Consider the following 22,417-nt stretch of genomic DNA (forward strand, 5'->3'; position numbering starts at 1 on the left):
CATCTCATCCCTATCTGCCCCATCCCAACCAACAGATGCCCCCTGGACTCCCTCACCAACACATGTTGCCACAACAGCAACAAATCTCAATGCCCCCCAGTGTCCAGCAGATTCCACCCCACCCCCAGATGCAGATTCCAGGTGGTCCCAGAGCACAAATGCCCCCCTCAAGTCAGCCAATGACTCCTGTTTCACAGAACTACATGCCCCCCACTAGCCAGCCCATTCACCAAAATCTGCGGCCACAGATGCCTCCTGCCTCTCAACCTCATATGGTACCTGGTCCTCAGGTCCATTTGTCAAGGGGCCCTATGCCACAGATGCCCCCCAGTGCACTACCCCAACAACATCACCCCCACCCTGGACAGCCTCCCATACCAAACATGCCCCAGCAGCCCATGCGGATGCCGAGTCAACCCCAGGCTCCCTCCCCTCATTCTGGGGGAGTGTGCTACCCTGGAGGAGCTCCAATGATGCCTCAGCAGCCCCTGGCACCTCAGCCTGCTGCTTCCCAACAACCTCAGGCTCCTCTTCCCATGACCCATCCACAGCCCTCTACTATGTACCCTTCAGCTCCAGGAGCTAATGTACCTCCAAGTGCCCCACAGCAACCCACTGCCATGGGCCCACATGGTCCCCCTCCTCAGCACATGATCCAACCCTCTCCTGGAGGTCCTTCAATGGCTCAGCCACCCAACACAGTCCCTCCTTCGCCTTCGCCTTCCCCCTCCCCATCTCCCTCTCCAGGTCCTACCTCTCTGGGTCTGAACACCCAGCAGAGACCCACACCAGCCCCCGCCCCTGGAGGAACAGCTCCATCCACTCTTCCCTCTCCCTCTGCTGTCTCTCCCTCCACATCACTGTTTCAGCGGCAGAACTCAAGCACAGATGACCTCCTCTCTTCGAGCCCTGAGAGCCAACCTGGAGGCACCAAGGCCCCCCCCAATGTGCTCCAACCCACCAAAGCAGACCCGCAGGATGGGGAGCGTCGAAAGAAGAGTTCACAGGGAGTTCTCCTGATCCAGGGCGACCCGTATCAAGCTCCAGAGCGTGTTGCCCGTCTTCACGGTGAACTGGAACGTTATAGAGGCCAGGTAGACTCCCTAGAGCACCCCTCAGAGAATGAGGGTGGCCTTTCTGTGCTGGATGCCCGCTGGAAAGAACTACAAGATCAGCAGGAGAAGGACGCCCGCCAACTCTCTATCGCTATCGCCCGCTGCTACACTATGAAGAACCGCCACCAGGATGTCATGCCCTATGACCTCAACCGTGTGGTACTGCAATCAGGCAAAGATGACTACATCAACGCCAGCTACGTGGAAGACTTGTCACCATACTGCCCACGCCTTATTGCCACACAGGCTCCGCTTACTGGCACAGCGGCAGACTTCTGGCTGATGGTGTATGAGCAGAAGGTTTCACTGGTGGTCATGCTGGTTTCAGAGCAGGAGCTGGAAAAGGTACTGAGTTTAGTTTAGGGATGCATATACTTTCTGTGAATATAATCCATTTAATCTTATTTCCATCCTGTACAGACACCTTATTTTGAAAACCTGACGGTGTCACATGTGTATCCTTGCGTTAAATTCATCAAGTCCTACCCAGTTTGATTAATAATGTTGGATGTGGTTCTCGTATGGCGTAACATGAAGACTCGATAGCCTCTCTTCAGGTAGGACTCTCCTACTGCAACACTTGTCTTTGTAAAGAGAGAAACTGACAGGATAAAGTCGCTAACCTGCCTGTCAGCTCGCACTGGTCCGTTACAGTGGATTTACCATAAAGGCTTGAATACGTGTGCAATTTAGGTGCGGCTAGCATAATCGCCTTATTGCTTCAGTGAAATTTTACACGAAAACAAATAATATATAAATAATCATTAGAATTACTTAAATGTTTTTCAAGGATGGGATATGCTTGGTGTTTAAAGTTTCTTTTTGCAACCGCTCCTATAGATTCCCACTGTAAATGTCATTTCTTCCTTCTTTACCTCTTCTGTTGTCGTGTGTATTTTTAGCATTGTATTTTCAATCTCTCCCAGGGAAAGGTTGTGCGCTACTTCCCAACGGAGCGTGGCCAGCAGATCTCTCAGGGACCAATCACACTCAGCCTAACCACTCAGAAGACAACACCGACGCATGTGGAGCGCATGATCAGCCTGCAGTACCGCGACCAAAGCCTCAAGCGCACTGTCGTCCATCTCCAGTTCACCTCCTGGCCAGAGCTGTGAGTAATTTGTGTCTATTTAAAATGTAAAGTAGTTTCTCTAGAAATCAGAGAAACGCAGATCTGATCACTGTGGTTATTTTGGGGATTTATTATTAGAAACCTCATTTAATCAGTTAATCTCATTTCACCCTGAGGAATCATAATTTTCTAATATTTCTCATCAGGGGTCTTCCTGACAGCAAAAGCAACCTCCTGCGGTTCATCCAGGAAGTTCATGGACACTACCTCCACCAGAGGCCCTTACACACACCTATTGTGGTGCACTGCAGGTGAGTGTGTGTGTCATGGTGTGTCCCACAGTATATACTCAAGATAGCCAAATGATGCTTAACTTCAAAATAGCTGGTCAGTTTTTTCTTCAGCCTGCCACCGTGTAGAGTGGCTAAAATTCAACTCTGGTGAATTTTAGGATTTATTATTTCATTTATATTCTGTCTTTATGAGGGATCATTGCTGAGGCCTATTTCACAAAATCAATTTTAAAAACATAAATTGTGGCAGCATCAAGTGTACACATAAATATTTCCTGCAAATTGCAGACACATTTGAGAATCCTAATTTTATTGGTGGAAACTTGTCAAAAGGAAAGAAAAGTTCAAAATAAGCTCATGTTGCAAATATGATGAAATGGGACCCTAATGTGGTAGTCTCAAAAGTAGGGTTCAGGGACCCAATTGGGGTCATGAAGAAGGTTGTATGGGTCCCTCAACAAAATGATTACACATTTGGATTCATTTTTAGTGACTCACCCACACAGATTATGTCATTATGTTGATCACTGTAGGTAAATCCAAGCATCAGTGGATATTGTTCTTGATCCACTGTAATTTTAACTCCTCAGTGGTGTGATAAGTAAAGTGCTGCTAATTTGCTTGCACGCCGTCTGTCTCAGCTCGGGTGTGGGACGCACTGGCGCCTTCTGTCTGCTGTATGCTGCGCTGCAGGAGCTGGAGGCAGGAAACGGGATCCCAGACCTTCCTCTGCTGGTGAAGAAGATGAGACAACAGAGGAAAAACATGCTACAGGAGAAGGTCAGACATACAAATCTGAAGTTTTGTTTGGGCTATATTTGGAATATTTAAGTTGTATACAAGTTGAAAGCTGCAGTACGTTGTACTGGAGGTGCAGAGTGAGGGATTTATAATTTAAATTTTGAGGACTTTAGAACCCAAATTTAAGTCCACTCCTTGGACCTAACTAACCTCCTGGTAGCTGCTCAGAGGTTCAGTGGACGAGGTGATCACTCATTGATGTTTTTAAATTCTGAACTTCCTTTGATATCCTGAATATACTGTCCACATTATAAGAATAGCAATTTAAGAACAAAGAATAGCTGTTAAAAAGGATCTGCAGTGTTTGTTATGGCTCCACTTTATTTAAGTTGTGCTGATGATACAGGTGCAGCTTCAAAACCTGACTCAGTAAATTCCACATGTAACCTTATTGTCCTCATGTAATTTTTACATCACAAATAAAGTACATATGAACTGAACCAAGTGCTGTGATTACAGTGTAGATTTTCCGATTTAAAAAAAAAGCTTTAGATTTTTATATATATCTTTTGTGTCTCCGTCTCTAGCTCCACCTGAAGTTCTGCTATGAGGCTGTATTGAAGCACGCTGAGCAGGTCCTTCAGCGACACGGCATCACTACCGCCACCTGCAGCAAGAACACCAACTCTGCAGTGACAAAGGTTTGACGCCAGTCCAAGTCCAAAACAATACTGAGGTGCTCTACATGGTAAAATGGTTAAACTGGCTTTGGAGTTGGGGCATTCACCAGCCTCTGCCCAGTAGATGTGACTAGCTTTCAGTGTGTAGTTTGAGAACTTTAAATGACCCTCAGTATCCCACAATCCACTGCATACCAGTTCATTGTTACTGTTCAGGTGATCCTCATAATTAAATAATATTTTTACAGAAAATTACCAAGGGACCATACAATTGCTCATTTCCCCCACCAACAGTCTCAAACCCAAAGATATTCAATTTACAGTGATCTTAAAAAAGGATGAAAATACATATATTGAGGAATCTGCTACCAGATTCTTTGAAAAGTAACAAACTTAATGGTTATGGTTTATGTTATATTATGGTGTCTCTGAATTCACATCTCACAGACTTTCTTTTGATGGACATTTTGACTTGACTTGTGTGTAATGACGTTATTGATGGCTGGTGTTCAGACCATGAAAATTTCTTTTATGGAAAATATTCAACAGCAGTAACAATTACGTTCACCCGGAAAATCCACACACCACATGAAACCATATCAATACCATCTAGAATTGATGAACACTGTTGACTTTTTAAAAACATTTTTCTATGCTGTGAGCTCTGTTCACCCTTATCACCCGTCTGATTCCCTTTTAACTCCAATCTCTTTCATTATGTTCATGCAAGTTTTAACGTTGCACTTGCTTATATTTTGCACACCCAATTGCTCCAAAGGATTTCTACGTGTTCGGGTCAGACGAGGTACTACTTTCTTTTTCTGTAGAGCTGTCAGAGCAGCAGTGGTTAGAGGTGCTTTCTTTTCTCTGTACTTTCATATAAGGCTTTCTCTCTTTTCTGAACCTTCTCTCTGCAGCCTTACTTGAGACAGGAGTCCCAGCAGGACATTGTCCTCGGTGGTGACATGCCTATCAGCTCCATCCAAGCCACTATCGCCAAGCTCAGCATCCGGCCGCCGAGCGCCACAGACCCAGCCATGGAAGCCCACTTTGGCTTAGAGGAGCAGGGGGGCCCCATCTTACCCGACCTTGACTCGCTGGGTGACATCCAGCTGCTCCAGTACCCCTGTCCCCAAACAGATCCCCAGCCTCCCTCCTCTTTCAGTCCACCTCTCCCCTCCCCTACCCACTCTCCTCCACCGCCACCCAACGGCCTGGATGCTGCCTCCCCATGCACGCCACCACCAGCCAACCACCAGCCAGTCCCAGAGGCTGCCCCCAGCGTGAGCCCGCCTCCTGCTTCCTCTGCTCCGGCTCCTTCGTCCCTGGAGCTGCTGGCCACACTAACGCCTGAGGCCTTCTCCATGGAGGGAGGAGGCAAAGGGAAGCATCGGGTGACCAAACAGAGCTTCTTGCAGCCAGCGGAGGGTCAGGGTATCCACGGGGCTCGAGGGGAGGAAGGTGACGACCCGCTCAGTAGCCTGGACCCCCTGTGGACCCTCAACAAGCGCTGAGACGTGTCCTCTCTCGCACTTTACCACAAGGCATCAGCAAAGGCCTGTAGCTCTTTCTAACCCCGCTTTCAAGAAAAAAAACCCAACACACTGAATCCTGAGAGTGTGAGACATTTTAGCGGTGTTGATTACCAAGACGTGCCTGGTGGCAGACAGTAGGGGTTCTGTTTTGAAGTTAGGTGTATTTCCATGGCTTTAGGTGTGCGGTACCTGAAACGCAAACACACTTGCTTCTCCTTCCATCACTGCTGGCTTTTGGGACCAGATCACTATGCACTCAGTCTGTATTCCTTAATTCCTTCTCTCTCACTCTCTGCTGCTTTTCTTTCTATGTCTGTCACGGATGGAACTTGTTCTGCACTTCGAACATCAGATCCGGGCCCCCCAAAAAATCCCAGCATGCACTCCACTTTCATAGCCCCCTACACAGGTGGTCGTCAAGGCATCACCAGGGTGTACTGGTGTTTGGCTTCTCCGTTCTGCGCTGGTCTGTGATTGTTAACAGGGAAAAAAGGATGCATGGGAGTTGCAGGCAGGCCGGAGGAGCCGGGTGGAGCTATGTTACGGACACAAAACAAACTCTGCTCAGTCAGTGCGTATAGCTCAGTTGTCACGGTTAACAGAAGCATACAAATCAGCACGTCTTAACAAGTCGATTATTTTTCTTCCTCTGTAACATGTAAATATCTTAAATAAAATTAGACTACTCCAAAAGTCCTTCTGGAAAAATGTCACTTCATTCATTGTAAAAATATCAAATAAATCCAGTAGACAACCAACTGTTGTGGTATCAAAGCCTCTTTATTTGAAAATTAGTAAAAAGTCTCGATCTTTTTTGTGTTAAAAAATAGTAAATAAGTTACCTCCACTATTACAGCCTGCTTAGATTGTAGCCAGCCAATGAAGGGAGGAGGCTAGGGGTGGGGGAGCAGACCTAGGGATTTATAGACTTTACTGTTACAGATTTTAGTTTCCTCCAGCAGCTCAGACTTTCCTGAAAGCTGTCTAAACAGTGTTAAATGATATAAAATCTGATTTCTACTTGTTTAGGCAGCTGCCTGGGAATCAGATGTGGACCACAAAGCGTTAAATGTTCTGCCGTTGTTGTGAGGATGCTGCCGAAGGAAATCATCCTTTTTCTGCTTTAACAACTTAAAGGATAAAAGGATGTCATGGCTGCATCGATACACTTTTGATATGGTACACTGACAGCCGGATGAATGAAAGCAACCAGGGTATGGTATGTTTGAAGCTGAACAGCAATAACAAGCATGGTTTACTGAAACAAATTGGGCAGAACCGTATTCATCAACTGTCTAATGTCTATTGGATATGGACTGTTGCAAGGCCAAGTCCTTAATGATGAACCAAAACATTCAAAAGAAGCTGAGATTAAATTGTAATTGCCACACCAATCCTTCCTCCTACTTTAAAGATAAAAAGTTTGACATTTTGGTTAATACTTTTATTTGCTTTCTGGCAGAGCGATAAGATAAATACTATTCTCTCGTATATGTCTGTTAAGAAACAGTTCATCACAAAATCCTCCATTAAAGGCAAACTGTGATTTTTTTTACACTTCACTAATTTGTTATCTTTAAAGTTGCCGGTAGGTTGATTTTGTCACAATAGGACAGAGCCAGGAACGTGGCTTTCTAGTCTTTGTGCTTCTGTAACCTAACCGGCTGCTATCTGTAAATTAACCATTAGCTAATATTAAATGTTAAGAATGCCAGAAAGCAAATAACGTTAAGCATACTTCCCAAAATGTCCAACTTTTGCTTTAACTCAAATTCACATTGCTAGAAAACAGAAGTAAAAAAAAAAAAAAAAAATTTAAAACATCATCTTCCCATTTTCAACTAAAACACAAAGCTAATAAATTAACAGCTTACACTGCCAAAGCGGTCACAAGTCTGATTTCTGAGGGATTTGGAAAACAGGTGTCTCTTTAAGTTTCAATTTTAATGTAAATAATGACACTGAAGGTCAACAGTTGTCATAAACCACTCGTTTCATGCAGAACTTGGTTGCTGCATCCCGGTGAAACCAGACCTGTTAGCTGCTAATTTGACATGTCTGCACTATGCGTGTTTACAAGTGCTGCAGGTGTGAACCATGGATGTATAATAAGACCTGGAACTGCTCGCCTGGCGAAAACGCCTAAAAAGTTTCTAGCTTCCGGGTTTTCTTCTGGGGGTTCTCCCACATGGAGAGACAGATTTTAAAATTGCATTACTTGGCTTGAGGAAAGTATTAAACCAAAAAAACCCACAATTGACCTTGTTTGTGATGTTCCTGTCCACAGTTTTACAGACATCTCTTTTTTATAAAGGTGGTCTATAGCAGAATGCTTTCTCCTGCAATATGCATGGCTACTGGAATAAATTGGAAGCAAGGCTGAGCGGAGGCGCCGTGTCTAGGTCTTATTAGACATCCATGGTGTAAACTCAATTTTGCAAGTCTAGCTATGTCAACATCTCCTGTATTTAAGTTGAGTAAAAGTGCCTAACGTGTGTGAGCATGTGCGTCAGAGAGAGTTAGTAGTGCATTGAATTAGTGTTGCGGTGCGATACTGGAATAGATGTAGTCGCTGATTTTTAACGGGTTTCTTAATCACACCTTCTGGGACTACATTCAGTTGACGCAGATACAGTAGATGGTGGATGATTTAGAGAAAATACATTCTGTATGTTGTTGGTGTCAGGCAGGGATGTGGGTCAGCAGGTATCCAGAGAAAAGAGGTGAAGTTCAGGCAGCGACTAGTAGGGAAAGCCAAACAAGGGGTTAGATGTCCCAAAATTGTGACTGTGAAAGCATTAACTTCAGGAAGAGCTCTTCTATAAAACTAGTCAGTCCAAACATTTTTGGACCACAGAGGTGGTTGGCTTTTTATAACCACCCTGCTGAATTACAGAATTACACAGCACAATATCAGTGTATTCTTTGGCTCTGCTCATTGAATTTTAAAACAAACCAATGTAATTTAAGAGCAAGCAAAAAAAATAAAAAAAATAAATAAAAAGGTAGAACCAGCACTCAGGTGCAAAGCATTTCCACAAGTGTCACGATATATACCAATCGCAAAAAGCAACATGTAATCCTTCACCTTCCAATTGTTCTTGACTGTGGCAGAGTACATAGCTGCCTTGGGTTGCAGCAAATTTCTTATAAGAATCGATACCTGTTGTTTACTGGCATGTATTTAATGTGAAGCTTGTGAAATGCTTTGTGCCTGATAAAGATCTATGAGTAATCAAAATTCTGCAGTCACAGTGAATAAGACAATTGTCATTGTGGGAGCACAGAAACTGTGGGCACATCCTAAAAACAATGAACAATAGCATCTGTGTGTATATTGTTATGTAATATTAGCTTATAGGGGCAAAAAAAACAGAGCAAAGTTTTTAAAAGAGAGAGTCTTCATATGGTTTGGAGTCTCTAAATGAGAAGTGCTGTTGGTTATATATTTTAACTCTCTTTTTATCACACTTCAAATTTTCACTGACTGGATGAAGAAAGAAGTTTTAAGACTAAGTTTGCATCAACATGGCAAGCTGTACTATTGGACGCAGTGCAAAAAGTTTTGTTGTTGGGGGGCCAAAATGAAAATCCTGGGAACTGTTTAAGCTGAACCAGGTACAGTAAACAGTGAATTAAAAAAAATCTCTAAAGGGCACAATTTATAAAAAAAAATAAGACAGCCAATGTAAACATGACGTCAGTAATCTAAAATTCAAGCAGTTTGGAAAATGGAGGTAGCCTGATGAAGGTATAGCACACAGGGGGCCCTCGTCTAGCATCAGTAACCCTAGAATCAGAGGCTGAGGCTGGGATAAAAGGTTCCTCACCTTTTCTCCCACAGCCCCCACTCCATAACGCCACTTCAGTGTTTCCAGTTCAATATGACAAATAATGGTTTTGTAACCGATGCCCCTATCCTGCCAAACAAATAATCACCATCTTACATTTATGTCATTATTTCCCGATTATATTCTGGTTTAAGAGCCAGGATTAGCCATTCATAAACAAACTGTTATTCAAAAATGTATCGCTAATAAATAATAGATTTATACATATAAAAACAGCCCCCTCTGGAGGTTTACTTGATACAGTAATCATCAGTTCTCCCTCACACACAGTCTCGCAGGCACACATTTCACACACAACCAGTCATTTTTTGTTTCTCAGCAGTTTTGCCATAAAAAAGGGCCTAGATTCATTCATTCAGTCTCCAACACACACACACACACACACAGTTACGTAGAATTGCGCAGCTCATCCCAACAGGCTGTAGACCCGCCGAGCTCGCTGTGGCTGCACATCGCTGTCAAGCTAAAGAGGCAGCAGGAATATGAAAAAATAAGGAGTCCGTTTCATCTTCCTCTCTGGGTGGGATCACTGTGAAGCCTCACCCGTATCAGCAGCATAGAGGGCAGAGCCACAAAACGAAACACACACACACACACACACACACACACAAACACACAAAAAAAGCACAGACCGGTGACTGGTGGGTCCTCTTTAAGCGAGGAAAATCTGGCTTTTCTTGAACGAACCTCATGACCCTCGTAAATGTCAACACTTCGTTATTGAGGGTCTGTCACCCCTCTCCGATAAAATGCAGCAGGTTGCACAATCAGTCCTCAGCTTTTTTCTCCCGTCTCTTTACATCCAGGCTTGTACTTAAAATAAAAATAGCCTTGTATGCACATTAAAACCAGTCTAATGATAGTCTCTCCTTTGGGGGTCAGAAACAACAAAAGAAAGCAAAAAAAAAAAAAAAACCCTGTTAAGTCAAAATGAGGAAGAGGAAAAAGATGTTCTGAGTGAATGTTTGTATTTTTTGTGTTTTTTTCCCCCAACGAGTGCTCCCACCGACATCAACTGCTGTGACCGTCCATCAGTCTCTCCTCAGTCTAGTTTCTCCAGCACCGAGGGCACGTACACCAGGCTGAGCTCGCTGCCGAAGTCGCAGATGATGGCGGCGTTGTCGAGCACCAGTAGCTGCCGGACGCCCTGGCCGTCGCTGCTCTGGCCCAGGTAGACTGTCTGCAGCAGGTCACCGAAGTTTAGGTCCCAGAAGGAGACGCAGCCCTGGCCCCCCGTCACCAGGAGAGACTCCGAGATCACTCCCAGACTGGCCCCGCAACCCACCTCCTGGTGAGGTGAACAGAGGTTAGGCTGACTCATCAGGGACAGAGATAAAAAAGTGATAAGATATATTTTGCTGTAGTACAAGGCGTCCGAACAAAAAGTCCCAGGGCCCAAGGTGACATGTTCAAATTGCCCGTTTTCTCCATTGAACATTAAAAATCCCAACTGTGTTTCATTTACAATGATATCAAAGAAAATTCATCCAATTTTCATGTTTGATGAACTGGAAATGTATGTTTAATCACATCAAAATTACTTTTCTGTTGATCAACACACTAGTTCACGCTAGCTTATTAGGAGATACACACACACACACACACTCCTGCTGCTTGAAACACTCACTAGAGCACCAAGTGTGTATTAATGCGCCACTGAAAATTGTGCAACAAAATTTCCCCCGTTTGAGTAATGTAACCAAAATTATTTTCTTCTTGTTTTTCAAAGAAAAAACAGTTTTTTTGGTATTTATTTAACACTGAACATATTTAACATTATACCAACCAAGCACAACAGGCCTATAACTTCAAATAAATAAATTAGTAAAATACATTTTTTTTATTATTATTTAATTATTTTTATTTGGCCTTTTTTTTGAGACCCTCTTCCTGAATAGCCTATATTGAATTGTGTGTGCCGTGCACCTTATGCCTTTCAGATAGCTGTCTTTCTTGCGTTGTCACTGACTACCGCATGCACTTTAGATCGGTCAATACGCCAAGTGTCAAACATGTTGGCGAACGCCTCAGAGATGGCTGCAGATTGTAGTGTGTAGTGTGCAGATGTAGATTGAATTCTGTGTAGATTTACTGTGCGGTTACGTCCGAGCTCCATATATCTGCCGTGAAACTGAGGGCTGCAACACTGACTTGAAATGACGTTATATCTCTCAGGTAAGCACACGTCTGAGACATACCGCATGGTGTAAAGGGGCTCAATATAGTCTATAAGCCTGTGAAATCCACAATCGAGAAAACAGAGCACTGTTGGTTTTTCATAGGATTTGTTGACGACAACAAAAATAGAATATCACCAGTTCTGCTCATGAATCTCAGAAAAATGGAGAGGTCCAGCAAGTTGCTACCAGCCATGTCTCTTCACATTATGGAAATATCCGCCAAGACGCCGAAAGCCGAAATAGCTGATCAGTCGTGAGTTACATGTTCGATATGTCAGAACTTATTCGCAAAATGTGATTCCACCTCCCATTCCAGGCAAAAGCCGCCTCAAACCTTTTCTAATGCGATACTTCACTACAAGGAAAAAAGGTTGAAGGATCAACAAAGAATCTCAGTTTATCTTGGCCATAGCAGCATGCTCGCTGGTGATTGGTGCACTTTAGAGATCTAAAAAGAGCAGTACCTGCTGTATGGAGTAGAGCTTGATCCCGGTGCTGCGGTCCCAGATACAGATGAGGTCATCCAGCCCAGAGCTGATGACACAAGAGGTGGTGCAGACCAGTGAGGTGACGTCGCCACGGTGACCATAAACGTGGCTGACTCGGCTCCCTGTCAGGACGTCCCACAGACAGATGGCGCCGTCCTGGCCGCCGCTCGCCAGAACCATCGTCTGACGAGACAGAGACACAGAAACATGTTCACAGGAAACTAAGGGTTTGACTTTTTACATTAAACCAATTTTTTGCTTAAATATTAAAATCAATTCAGTCCCAACCCATATCATATAACCAATACATACAGAGATGCTGTGTTTTATACTGGCATTTCATAAATTAACTAAAATCATAAGCTAATTCATAAAAATCAATAAAATCATAAGACATTTTGGTGGAAGGACTATAGATTTTTATTAGGATATTAAACAGTATTTGGCAGAATGTGTGTTACTGACCTGGTCTATGTAGATGGCTGTGATCCCTCCAGAGTGACCCTGCAGGGTGAAGAGGCAACACGAGTCTTCTAGACGATAAATCTGACAAATAGACAACAGGGGAAGAATTTATTAGAAATGAAGAGTAACACTAATAACAATAAGACTGTTTACATAAAAAAAATTTATGAAACATGGATGAGACTACAATGTAATTTTAGTTTTACATCAGTATTTTACATTGTGATTTCAAATCTGCACCCTTGTAAGATTTCACAGTTGTTCAGTTTAACATTGGTGAAGGTGTGGGTCAAGTATTTTGATTTGGTGATTGAAAAAGGATTCTTCTTGTTACATCAGACACCAGACATGTTAGTATGCATTACCCGAACAGTGTGGTCCTGGCTACCGGTGACAACCCTCCCGGCGGCCGCTCGCAGCACCGTGATTGGCTTGTGATGAGCGCACTGTACTGAGCGCGTGAGCTGGCAGCTGATCACGTCCTCGCTGCTGTAACAGGGAGAGGGAGGCATGCTGCCTCGCCCAGGGGCACCTGGAAGAGGAGGAGGACATAAAGTTTTTCCCCCATACACTTTCAGGAACTTTCACACACATTTCTTCCTCCTGTTTTCAGTGGAATCGTCTGAGTTCATATTAGAGCTGCAACAATTTATATTTCATAATCTGACGATAATTTTTTCAATTCATCATTTGGTCTGTTTAATATCAGAAAATGATTCAAAATGCTACTTGCAATTTCCTACACCCCAAGGTGATGGCATGAAATGTCTAGTTTTGTCCAACCAAATGTTCAAAATCTAAAAATATTAAAGTTACTATAATGATAAGACAGCTAATGAGAACCTCAAACAAGAAAAAATGGATTTCTTTTACTTTAAAAATAACTTTTGATTGATTATTAAACTAATTACAGACAAACAAAGTATCTCTAGTTTATATTTTGTGTATTAAATTTAGAAAGATATAAGACAGTGATGTTTCAGCGTCAGAGAGTCTTGCAAATACTTACATTACGGCTGCAACTTAGTAATTTTCATTTTCAATTAATGTGCAGATTATCTTTCTGTTTTCTTTCTGATTTATAGATTAATAAATTGTTTGAGCTTTCTTTAAGTTACATGCATCTTATAAATGTATGCCCTGTAAAATGATATTTGCAGTGAGGATGCAAAAGCATAACTTATGTACAGGTGGCCAACTGTTTACAACTGAATGTCGTTTTCCAGAATTGTTTAGTATTATTGACAACAGGAAGGGACAACAGTAGGGTTTTTTTTACCATAAGGTAGCACCTGAAATATAGGGTTAATATGTACATGTGAACAACTACATTACAGTTATATCAAAATAAATAAAAAGCTATCAATGGCATATGGTAACTAGTTAAATGTAGCATTGAAAAAGACTATAAGAGACTACTAAGAATATACAGAAATGCATAAATTCCAAAGAGATGTAATGAAACATGTGGCTGAGCCTCACCTCTGTACTGCAGCAGACCCAGAGGTTTGTTTATCTCAACAGTGAAGAAATCCAGAGACCCGTTTAGCCGAGCCGCTACGATTCTGAGGAAGAGCAAAAAGATGGAGTCTCAGGTATAGTCACGCTTGTCTTACGTTACCATTATGTTTTACATTTTTCATTATAAATTGATAATGGGCTGAATTCAGTGACAGTGTAGCGGATGTTACGTATTGCACTTGAGATCTGTCAATGAATTTAGTACATCTGAACTGTATTTTGTTTATTATTCATTGAGATGCAACTAGCTGGCTGATACGGCATCTTTTTATCTATATGTGATATGAAGAAACATTTCGTATAAACCTTGTTTTAGCTTTTAGTATGCAGTTATAGAAGTGTGCAATAATAGTGAGTATAATCCTTTGCTCAGAAAACAGAAAAGAAATTTCCCAGAAATAATTTCCCCCAGAACAACACAGTCAGTCATGAACCTAGTGTTCAGTTTTATCCCAGTAAATTACCTACATGAAAGGTAAATGTATTCTCCGATATACACTTAAATAAAACCTGAAACAAGCGAGAAATACATGTGGCACCAAAAACTTGTCTAATTTGTGCGTTTTATAAGGGTGTGACGAGACCTCGTGCCACAAGATCAGGCAACATTTAAACAGAAAAGCTGTATCACGATATCAGCATGATGAGTGTGAAGGCGAAATTAGCATAGAAGTTTTTTGTGGCAGCATTTTCAGAACCCAGAGTGAAGGACAAGTGAAAGATATGCAAGCAACATTTCTAAACGCACCTGCATTGTTTTGCATTTTGTGACTTTCAGTCGAATAAAAGACAATTTTTCCAGAGATTTTTCCTCATTGAAGGTTTCTAAAAATTAGTGTCAGTAGTGAAAATACTGTCTCAATTTCGTGTATCTTGTCTAGTTTTTACCTGTTGTTGAGGAAGGCTAGAGCTGTGATACCAGAGACTCCATCTTCATTACTGCAGCGCAACGATCCTTCCGCTGCATCCCACAACTGTAACCAGACGTGAGTTTAAAGTGTGGCTTAATTTTCCATGTCTATGGAGCATTGTATCCATTGTAGTTGATGTTTTACACAGAATGACAGAGGAAAGCCTTGAGGCAAATTGTGATTTGTGTTATCAGGCTATATAAATAAAACTGACTTGAGTCAGGGGTTCAAAGTATGTCTCTCAAAGCCAAAACCCTTTTCAGACACATGATCAAGCTGCTGTTTCTCCTTAGCCTCCACAGTATTTCTAAATTCCTTATGCTTTTCATTTCAGTGTGACTAACATTCTTTAAACAACACAACATTAAGCATGTGGAGGTAGGAAGCATATCCAGTAAGTATATGAAATTTTTCATTTCATACATAGAAAAGTTTAATATTGTGAATCTTAAATTTCATTAATGAAGAAAACTGTCCTAAAATATTTATAAAAGGTGCAAAGACTGAGCATGTTTGCGTTTTTTTGCTTTGCAGATACAGAAGCAGATAAGGCATGTGAATACAGAAAGCATCTTTTCCGAGTTCCATTACAGTTTTACACACCTCCAGTTTACCGCTGCTCCTCCCAGCAGCTATCAGATTTCCTCTCAGCTCCATGGCCCAGACAGAGCTTTCCCAGTCTGCTGTCGCCTGCGTTGATGTGGAAGCCTTCTCTTGGGTTAAGAAGACGGCTGCATCCCCTAAACTTGGTCTTCTCTGGAGCTGAGATCCTGAGGGTGGCGAGGAGGAGGCAGAGGAAGTAGAGGGGTATGTGGAGGGTGAGGGGGGCTCGTGCTCCATGTAGGCGCGCTCCACCAGACCTCCAAAGTCGAATCCTCCTTTGGGTGGGGTGGAGAGGTGAGAGGGGGGCTGGGAGGTGAAGTTGGTGTCAATGAGCGGGGTGAGATCGGGCTGATCGGTGAATAGAGTCGGCCGAGCTGTGCGGCGTCTCAGCGGGTAGCCTTCTTCTTCTGATAGGCCGTCACCATTGATGGAGGAGCTGCGAGCTTCAGTGCCAAAACACTCGGACTCTGCAGCTCCGCTCACGCTGTCCCAGCCATCCCGCTGCTCCCAGCAGCCACTGCTGCTCCGTCTGAGCCTGAGGAGGAAACAGAGCACTCAGTTCGTAAGCTGCAAGGTACCATCAAATAATCCTGAGTTATTGAGAGAAATAAATCGGTCTGCCTAATAATTTGGGTGGATGTTAACTCATTGCAGATATATATCGTTAATGAAATATATGTCGGTAGATGGGTAATAATAAATTGATAGATCTGCCTACAGCATCGTTGTTCTACAACTGAGAGTATATATTTTTTTTTACATGTTAAGTTTTTACAAAATAATAAAACGTGTGGAATTGTGATACCATAAGGGATGAGCATCACCAGAAAATCGCAACTGAAATCCCTTTTAGCTAGCCTAATACAGTAAAGGTTTAAATAACATTCACCCTTGGTTTGGGATCACAGTCAAACAGTCTCCAGTCTGGGCATCCCAAACCCGAATCTGTCCTGCCAGGCAACAGCTAGCCAGCAGCATCCCGTCACTGGCCAAACACTCAATGTCCTGCAAGACAAAAAGACCAAATGAGGCTTTAATTTTCTATTTCATTTGCACAGTTTTTTTTTTGGGTAGCAGGTGACAGATTCTTCTTGGCTTACAGTTTGGAATCAGTCACCACAACTAATTTTCTATTCCTGTTCAAGTGTTCTTAATTGGCCCAGTGAAGCTTTGCTTTGTTGTTGAAACTGACACTGTAGTTAGACTCCTCTGGTGAATTGCACACATGTAAAATATGTGTCTATAAACCAAGTAATATAAGAACAATTTAATAATTACAGTATGCGGAACAAGGCAACTGAACTCATTAATACTGGCACAATTAGGAGCAGGTTTTTAAGGTTCACTATGTAACTTAACAAACACCAGTTTCAGTAGCTAAACCTTTGTCTCTGTGTACACGGTGAACTCTATCTGCAGATACTGAAGTGATAAGTAGCTTCCACACAACCGACTAAATTGCTGTTACTTAAATCCCTTCCGGGGCGATGTTCAGTTTTCCTACACGTTTTCCATTTCAAAAGGCCATCTTTTCCAAACTGAAATTTCCAGACTTCTTAGTAGATTTGTGGATCATGTTTGATATCCGAGTACAAATAGCTAGATGTTTATTATGCAAATAAATAGTTTTAAAATCCAACTGTTAACATAAGTGAGTTATTTTTCATAGTCTGTATTCCCATCCTTCAAGAGGATGTCTTCCTCTTGCCAGGCCGTGGTTGTAAATATTAATTTGTTCTTAACTAACTTGCCTGGTTAAAGGTTAAATAAAAAAATAATACATTCAGACTATGTATGTTTTATGTTGCCAAATAACTGCCCCCATATTTTTTTTGTTTCTTTAATAAATAATTATAAAATGTGTCACCTGCCATACTTCTTGCCTTGCTTTTGACGACATCAAGTTTGCACATTTTGGCTGCCTGCTCCATATGCCACAAAAAAAAAAAAAATGCAGGAAAAACAAAATAGGGAAAATGTTTCTATACATACTTTTATTTTTTTCCATACTTATCCAGACCTGGAAAAATAAAATTCTACACTTTTCCATACTGCGTAGGAGCCCTGGATGTCCTTTAAAATATTTTTTTTCCTGATGAAGAGCTGCTCCCCCCCCCATCAGTTTTCTGTGAGTTTTGTGTCAAAATGAAGGAAGTCAAAAAATGTTTTTGCTAATCCCGTAAATGGAGAAACATGCTTACATTTACATCGTCATATCCTATTTGGGAACCGATACGATGACAGAAAAAATTTAAATGATGACACTATTAAGAGCTATTACGCCATTACAAGTATGCTGAAATAGCTATTAGCAGTTCCTGTTTTCAAAATCCCCAGCAACTATCACAGGAGTTCTGAAGCATCTTTTTATTATGATTTCTAAGCAGTTTTAGGAAGTTTAATCGCCACAGACATCAGATAAAGATTTCCTCAAGAAGTGTGGCTTTGTCTTTTGTCTTTCTTTGTTCTGCTGAATGTTCATGTCAATTACAGACCATATCATGCAATTTTCCGATTATTAAAATGCCGTCAGGAACAATGAATTAAATTACGGCTGTGTGCAAACCACTTTGACCAAGATAATACTTTTTTCCAGTCATGTAAGTGTGTCCATTCTTACCATACTGTGGCCCCTCAGCAGCAGCGGGGAGATCTCGCTGATGGGTGGTGAGTAACCGTAATCGTCGCAGGGCAGGTCCCCTCGGCGCCGGCGCCCATGAGCGACACCGTTCTGGCCGTAGTTACGTGGGCAGAGAACCCGATAGAGACAGAAGAGCAGCAGAACCAGCAGGACGCCCGCCGCCAGGCCAAGAGCTGCAACCCTGGATAGAAGGAGGGACAAATAAAGAACGTTTTTCTACAATTCACACTCTGGATTTGCCCAGTACAACCACAGCCTTTCAGGGGCCACATTTTTATATTGTTTCATTTCATTATTTAAAAACATTTTGATTAAACTTACAAAATGTGCCACATATTTTCAGTTCTTTACTGCAACTATTCCACAAATGTCGCACTTTTAACTAGAATAAAATTTTTAGGTTTTTTTTTTTAGTAGTCTGGCCATATTTTTCCTACAAATGCATATTCAAGTCATATTGGTTTTCTATAATTTTCAACATCTTTTGGATACTTTCAGGAAGGCAACGTTAATAAAGATGCAAATTTGTCTAAAAAGCAAAGAGACTTAATCCATACAAAATAACAAGTGAGAGCTCTGAGTTTCCCTCCAAAATTATTCTGCAGCTCCTCCCTTAACATGTTCAAACCAAAGACTGTATAAAAGAAGTCGACGTAGTCACCGTGATGTCACCTGTTTTTTGCAACCAGTGGCACCGGATGTGACTATTTGGATGAGACAGTAGTGCTAGGAAGCTTAGTTAGCTAGGTGCATTGTAATTTACGTTAACTGTGATTTTAACCGTGATGCTAATGTTTGCTAGCAACAAACAGGCTTAAAACAAAATGTACTTACCGGAATAAATTACCAACCAATTCCTAATATACTTTCTCAACAGCCCCGGTCAAATGTACATAGTGCAGTGGATACGAGTCATTCTAGTCTGATTAATGGGTCACCATGGTAGTGACTTGTCAATCACAAGGTACTCCCACAGTAAAGCATAACCTGAAGAAGACTTGAAACTTGTGACTGAGACCATAAACTCATTGGGGAAGTGTTAACTGAGATAATAAATCAGGTGAAAAGTAGAATTACCATTATTTGTAATGCAATTGCAATCAGTAGAGTCGCCCCCTGCTGGCTCTTAGAAAAAATGCAGGTTTAAGTTACTTCCGCATTGGCTTTACTCTTGAGAGCAGGAGGTTGCCGCTTGGTTCAAACTTACAAACCTAATCCTACAGTGTGCTGAACTATCCACCTGACAAAGCATGAAATGGCACACGTGCCTGCTCCACTACCTGCTGTGGAATGTGGCGTAACTGTGATGATGAAACCTGCCAGAAGAGTGTGACTTCATCTGCCTGTTACACCGGTCTTTTAAAACCCTGTTTGCTGCCCTATAAAACTACACTTCACATTTTAACACCACAGGTACAGTTTCATGCAGAAGTTTGAGAAATGTGTCATTAAACAGAAGCTGTAAGGAGGAGAGGCATTTTCACTAGACAGTTGAGAGTGCACAGGAAATGAGGGAAAGGAGAGACTCTAGAGGGAATCAAATCTGATCCTGGCAGTGCCCATGAACATGGCAGTGCAGCACATACACAGTGTCAGAAATATATGCTGTTCTCAATTATTGAACATAGTGTGCTATATTGCGATTCTAGCAGTTAAGGATTGAGATTTGGCACAATGTGGAGGGTTGAACATGTGGCTATACAGACTTACAGTCCCCATCCCTAAGAATGTAAACACATACTACAGAGTAGAAGAGGCAGGAAGGATTAATAATGTGAAGGCATAAAGGCTGCAAATAAAGATTACGCTCCTTATCAATTCATGTGATTATTTTCGTGATTGTCTGGGTCATAAAACTGATCAACCAATTGAAGATTCTTCAATGTCTTTTAAAATGATTTTGTGTGCTCAAAAACAGAGACCGGTAATAAAAGGGTCAGTTAAATGTTCATGACATAGATACTAAGGCTGGACCTGAATATTCAAATATTCGACCGTTGGGTACACATTCGCTTTTCAATTATGAGATTCAATTATTGAGGGGTTTTTTCGCACGCCTGACCTCCGCTGACAGCAGTGCTCGTAACACTCCAGTCCACATCAAAGGGAAAACGAAATGATGCCCTCAGCAGTGTGGGAGCACTTTAAACTGAATGATGGCAGCAGTAGTGTGTATGGTGTTTATTAATTTTACAATTGCTTAATTTCATTACAGATCAAAACAGTCAAATTTCAAAAATCGGTATCAAACTGTAGGCTGGAAACAAACAGCAACACAATGAATGCAAATAAGCCTAATTATATGAGGCCGATAGAAGAAGAGCATTTTGTCGCTATAATTAAAATTAAAAGTGAATTTTGCATTATAACGTGTTCGATTTAGTTCCGCTACCAGAAACAGCGCTCATCCCATGCGCTCTCCGCCTGGACCCCCTAAACTATTCCCGGATTCGGCTCTAGACCTGCTTGGATCAGACTCTCTCACTCTGGACTCTCATCTACGGTTCCCCCTGTTCTGTATAGCAGCCACCAACCTGGTTTGGCACGCATCTATTTTCACGCTGCCTGGTGGGGAAGCTTCGATTATTCGCTCTTAATTACTATCGAAGCGTCGAAGCTAAAAAAAAAAAAAAAAAAAATGACATTCGGACCAGCGCTAATAGATACTCTACTGATTTACACAGAAGTAGCTGAAAACAGTACAAACCATCTTCATTAAGTGACAGAATCTAAAGCAAAATGTTTTGAACATTACAATCGGCTGACAACCACCACAGAATAAGAATGAACTATTAACAAATAAAAATCTAAAATTAACAGTAAAATGCTGATTAATGCCGATAATAAACTTATATTTGCTTGATTTGTATTTCAGTAAAATTGTATTCAGAAAAATTGAGATTGCTATAGAAATAGCACATATGATGATAACTTGTGATTTTCAGCCCATCTTCCAGCAGCACTACCTACAATCCTCCATCCTCCTTATGCATTAGGTGGCATCAGGAGGGGACATGATATAGAGCGTTTATTAACTTGTTGTTAAGTGTTTTCAACAGTGTCACCAAACCTGACTGCTCACTCTTCCAGTAGAAGATAACTGCACTGTGTACTCACTTAGATTTTCACCTCATTGTTTGATTGTTTACTCCCAACCTGAGGCAAAAACTCCTCCTTTTTCTTGACACAGACTGCCCCCCGGCAGAGCGAGTATCTGACAGGACAAGTGAACTGCCTAAACAACACGCTGCAAGCAAAGATCTATTCTAGTGATTAAACTAGCTATTAATCAGTGTGCCTCACTGTGTTGCAAGTCGCTCTCAATCTGGTTATAACCGCATGTTCACCTTAATGACAATGACCTTCTCTGTGTGTCAGGGTCATAAATATATGGCATAAACTCAGCCGTCACTTCCCGCTGTGAAGGTCATGACCCTGACCCAACTTGAGCTGATAGCCTTCGTATCTACCGTCCAAAGATGAACCGAAGAAGTCAACCTTCTACTTGGCAGTCAGGGTGACAACACACTGCCTTACACAACACAGCAAGGTGAAAACTACACTGCAAGCTCTCATTTTTGTTGTGGCCGTCACCTAAAAAAAACAGAGGATCTGTTTATTTTAACTTAATTTCCATGTTACATTTTTAAATGTATCAACAGGAGAATACATTTAATCTAAATAACCGTACCGACAAAACCTGTTTAAAATGGCAGCTTTGCCAGCAAAGATGTTCTACTACAAGCAACTAAGAGGTAAATGAACATAATTAATGCATGATTACATGCATTTTTTGTCACTGAAAATCTAAAATGGAAGCTAGAGAACTAAAGAAATGCATTTAACCAAGTGGCATATTCAACTGTTCTAGTAAAGTTCATCTTTCTCTCAACCATTACATCACAGAGCTCAGGTATCTTTAAATCAACCAGTTGGTCCGGTCAGAGAGAGACAATACTTAAAGAAGGCTGAGAAAACAAGTGACCTCCCTTTTCTTTGTCTCTATTTTGGCCTCAGCTAAGACAACAATCAGTCCAGTGAGACTTGACACAGTGCAGGTCATGCATCCAATCAAAGATATAACTTCTCCTTTATTACTTTCTTCTAAAAGTAAAAGACAAGGGCTGCTTTACATGGACTAATTCCAAACATTGCCCCTTAAAACGCCCACAACGGAGGGTTCATGTTTCTGTTTACATTCCTCCAACTTCAATGATCACACAGAAATATCTTTAAATGCTAATCAAAAAGGAAACAAATCAATCTTAAAAAATCCAACGTGTCATTATATCCTACCCAAAGCTGACCTCAAATCTTTGTT

General features: G+C 41.8%; 2 protein-coding genes and 1 long non-coding RNA gene across 4 annotated transcripts in view; 2 read left to right on the forward strand and 1 right to left on the reverse strand.

Moving 5' to 3' along the window:
- ptpn23a (protein tyrosine phosphatase, non-receptor type 23, a) overlaps positions 1–6,194 on the forward strand; it is a 22,382-nt gene extending 16,188 nt beyond the window's left edge. The window contains exons 20-25 of the mRNA XM_046045700.1: positions 36–1,460; positions 2,042–2,226; positions 2,394–2,498; positions 3,122–3,260; positions 3,809–3,922; positions 4,819–6,194. Of these exons, the coding sequence (XP_045901656.1) occupies positions 36–1,460; positions 2,042–2,226; positions 2,394–2,498; positions 3,122–3,260; positions 3,809–3,922; positions 4,819–5,415 (2,565 nt within the window). The 3' untranslated portion in view covers positions 5,416–6,194. The remainder of the gene's footprint in view (positions 1–35; positions 1,461–2,041; positions 2,227–2,393; positions 2,499–3,121; positions 3,261–3,808; positions 3,923–4,818) is intronic.
- Position 6,195: 1 nt separating this feature from the next.
- The window catches only part of LOC123968770 (SREBF chaperone), a 49,661-nt gene continuing 33,439 nt past the window's right edge, over positions 6,196–22,417 (reverse strand). For both annotated transcript variants that reach the window (XM_046045702.1, XM_046045701.1), the window contains exons 15-23: positions 18,076–18,277; positions 16,345–16,460; positions 15,456–15,990; positions 14,830–14,915; positions 13,903–13,985; positions 12,786–12,952; positions 12,421–12,501; positions 11,932–12,138; positions 6,196–10,575 (exon numbers count right to left, since the gene is read on the reverse strand). In XM_046045702.1, coding sequence (XP_045901658.1) covers positions 10,330–10,575; positions 11,932–12,138; positions 12,421–12,501; positions 12,786–12,952; positions 13,903–13,985; positions 14,830–14,915; positions 15,456–15,990; positions 16,345–16,460; positions 18,076–18,277 — 1,723 coding nt within the window. In that variant the 3' untranslated portion in view covers positions 6,196–10,329. The remainder of the gene's footprint in view (positions 10,576–11,931; positions 12,139–12,420; positions 12,502–12,785; positions 12,953–13,902; positions 13,986–14,829; positions 14,916–15,455; positions 15,991–16,344; positions 16,461–18,075; positions 18,278–22,417) is intronic.
- On the forward strand, positions 14,557–15,725 carry LOC123968771. Its single transcript, XR_006824543.1, has 3 exons — positions 14,557–14,927; positions 15,187–15,246; positions 15,387–15,725. It is a non-coding gene; the product is annotated as an uncharacterized LOC123968771 (long non-coding RNA).

The sequence above is a fragment of the Micropterus dolomieu genome, linkage group LG03 (genome assembly GCF_021292245.1).
Source record: "Micropterus dolomieu isolate WLL.071019.BEF.003 ecotype Adirondacks linkage group LG03, ASM2129224v1, whole genome shotgun sequence".
Classification (NCBI taxonomy): domain Eukaryota; kingdom Metazoa; phylum Chordata; class Actinopteri; order Centrarchiformes; family Centrarchidae; genus Micropterus; species Micropterus dolomieu.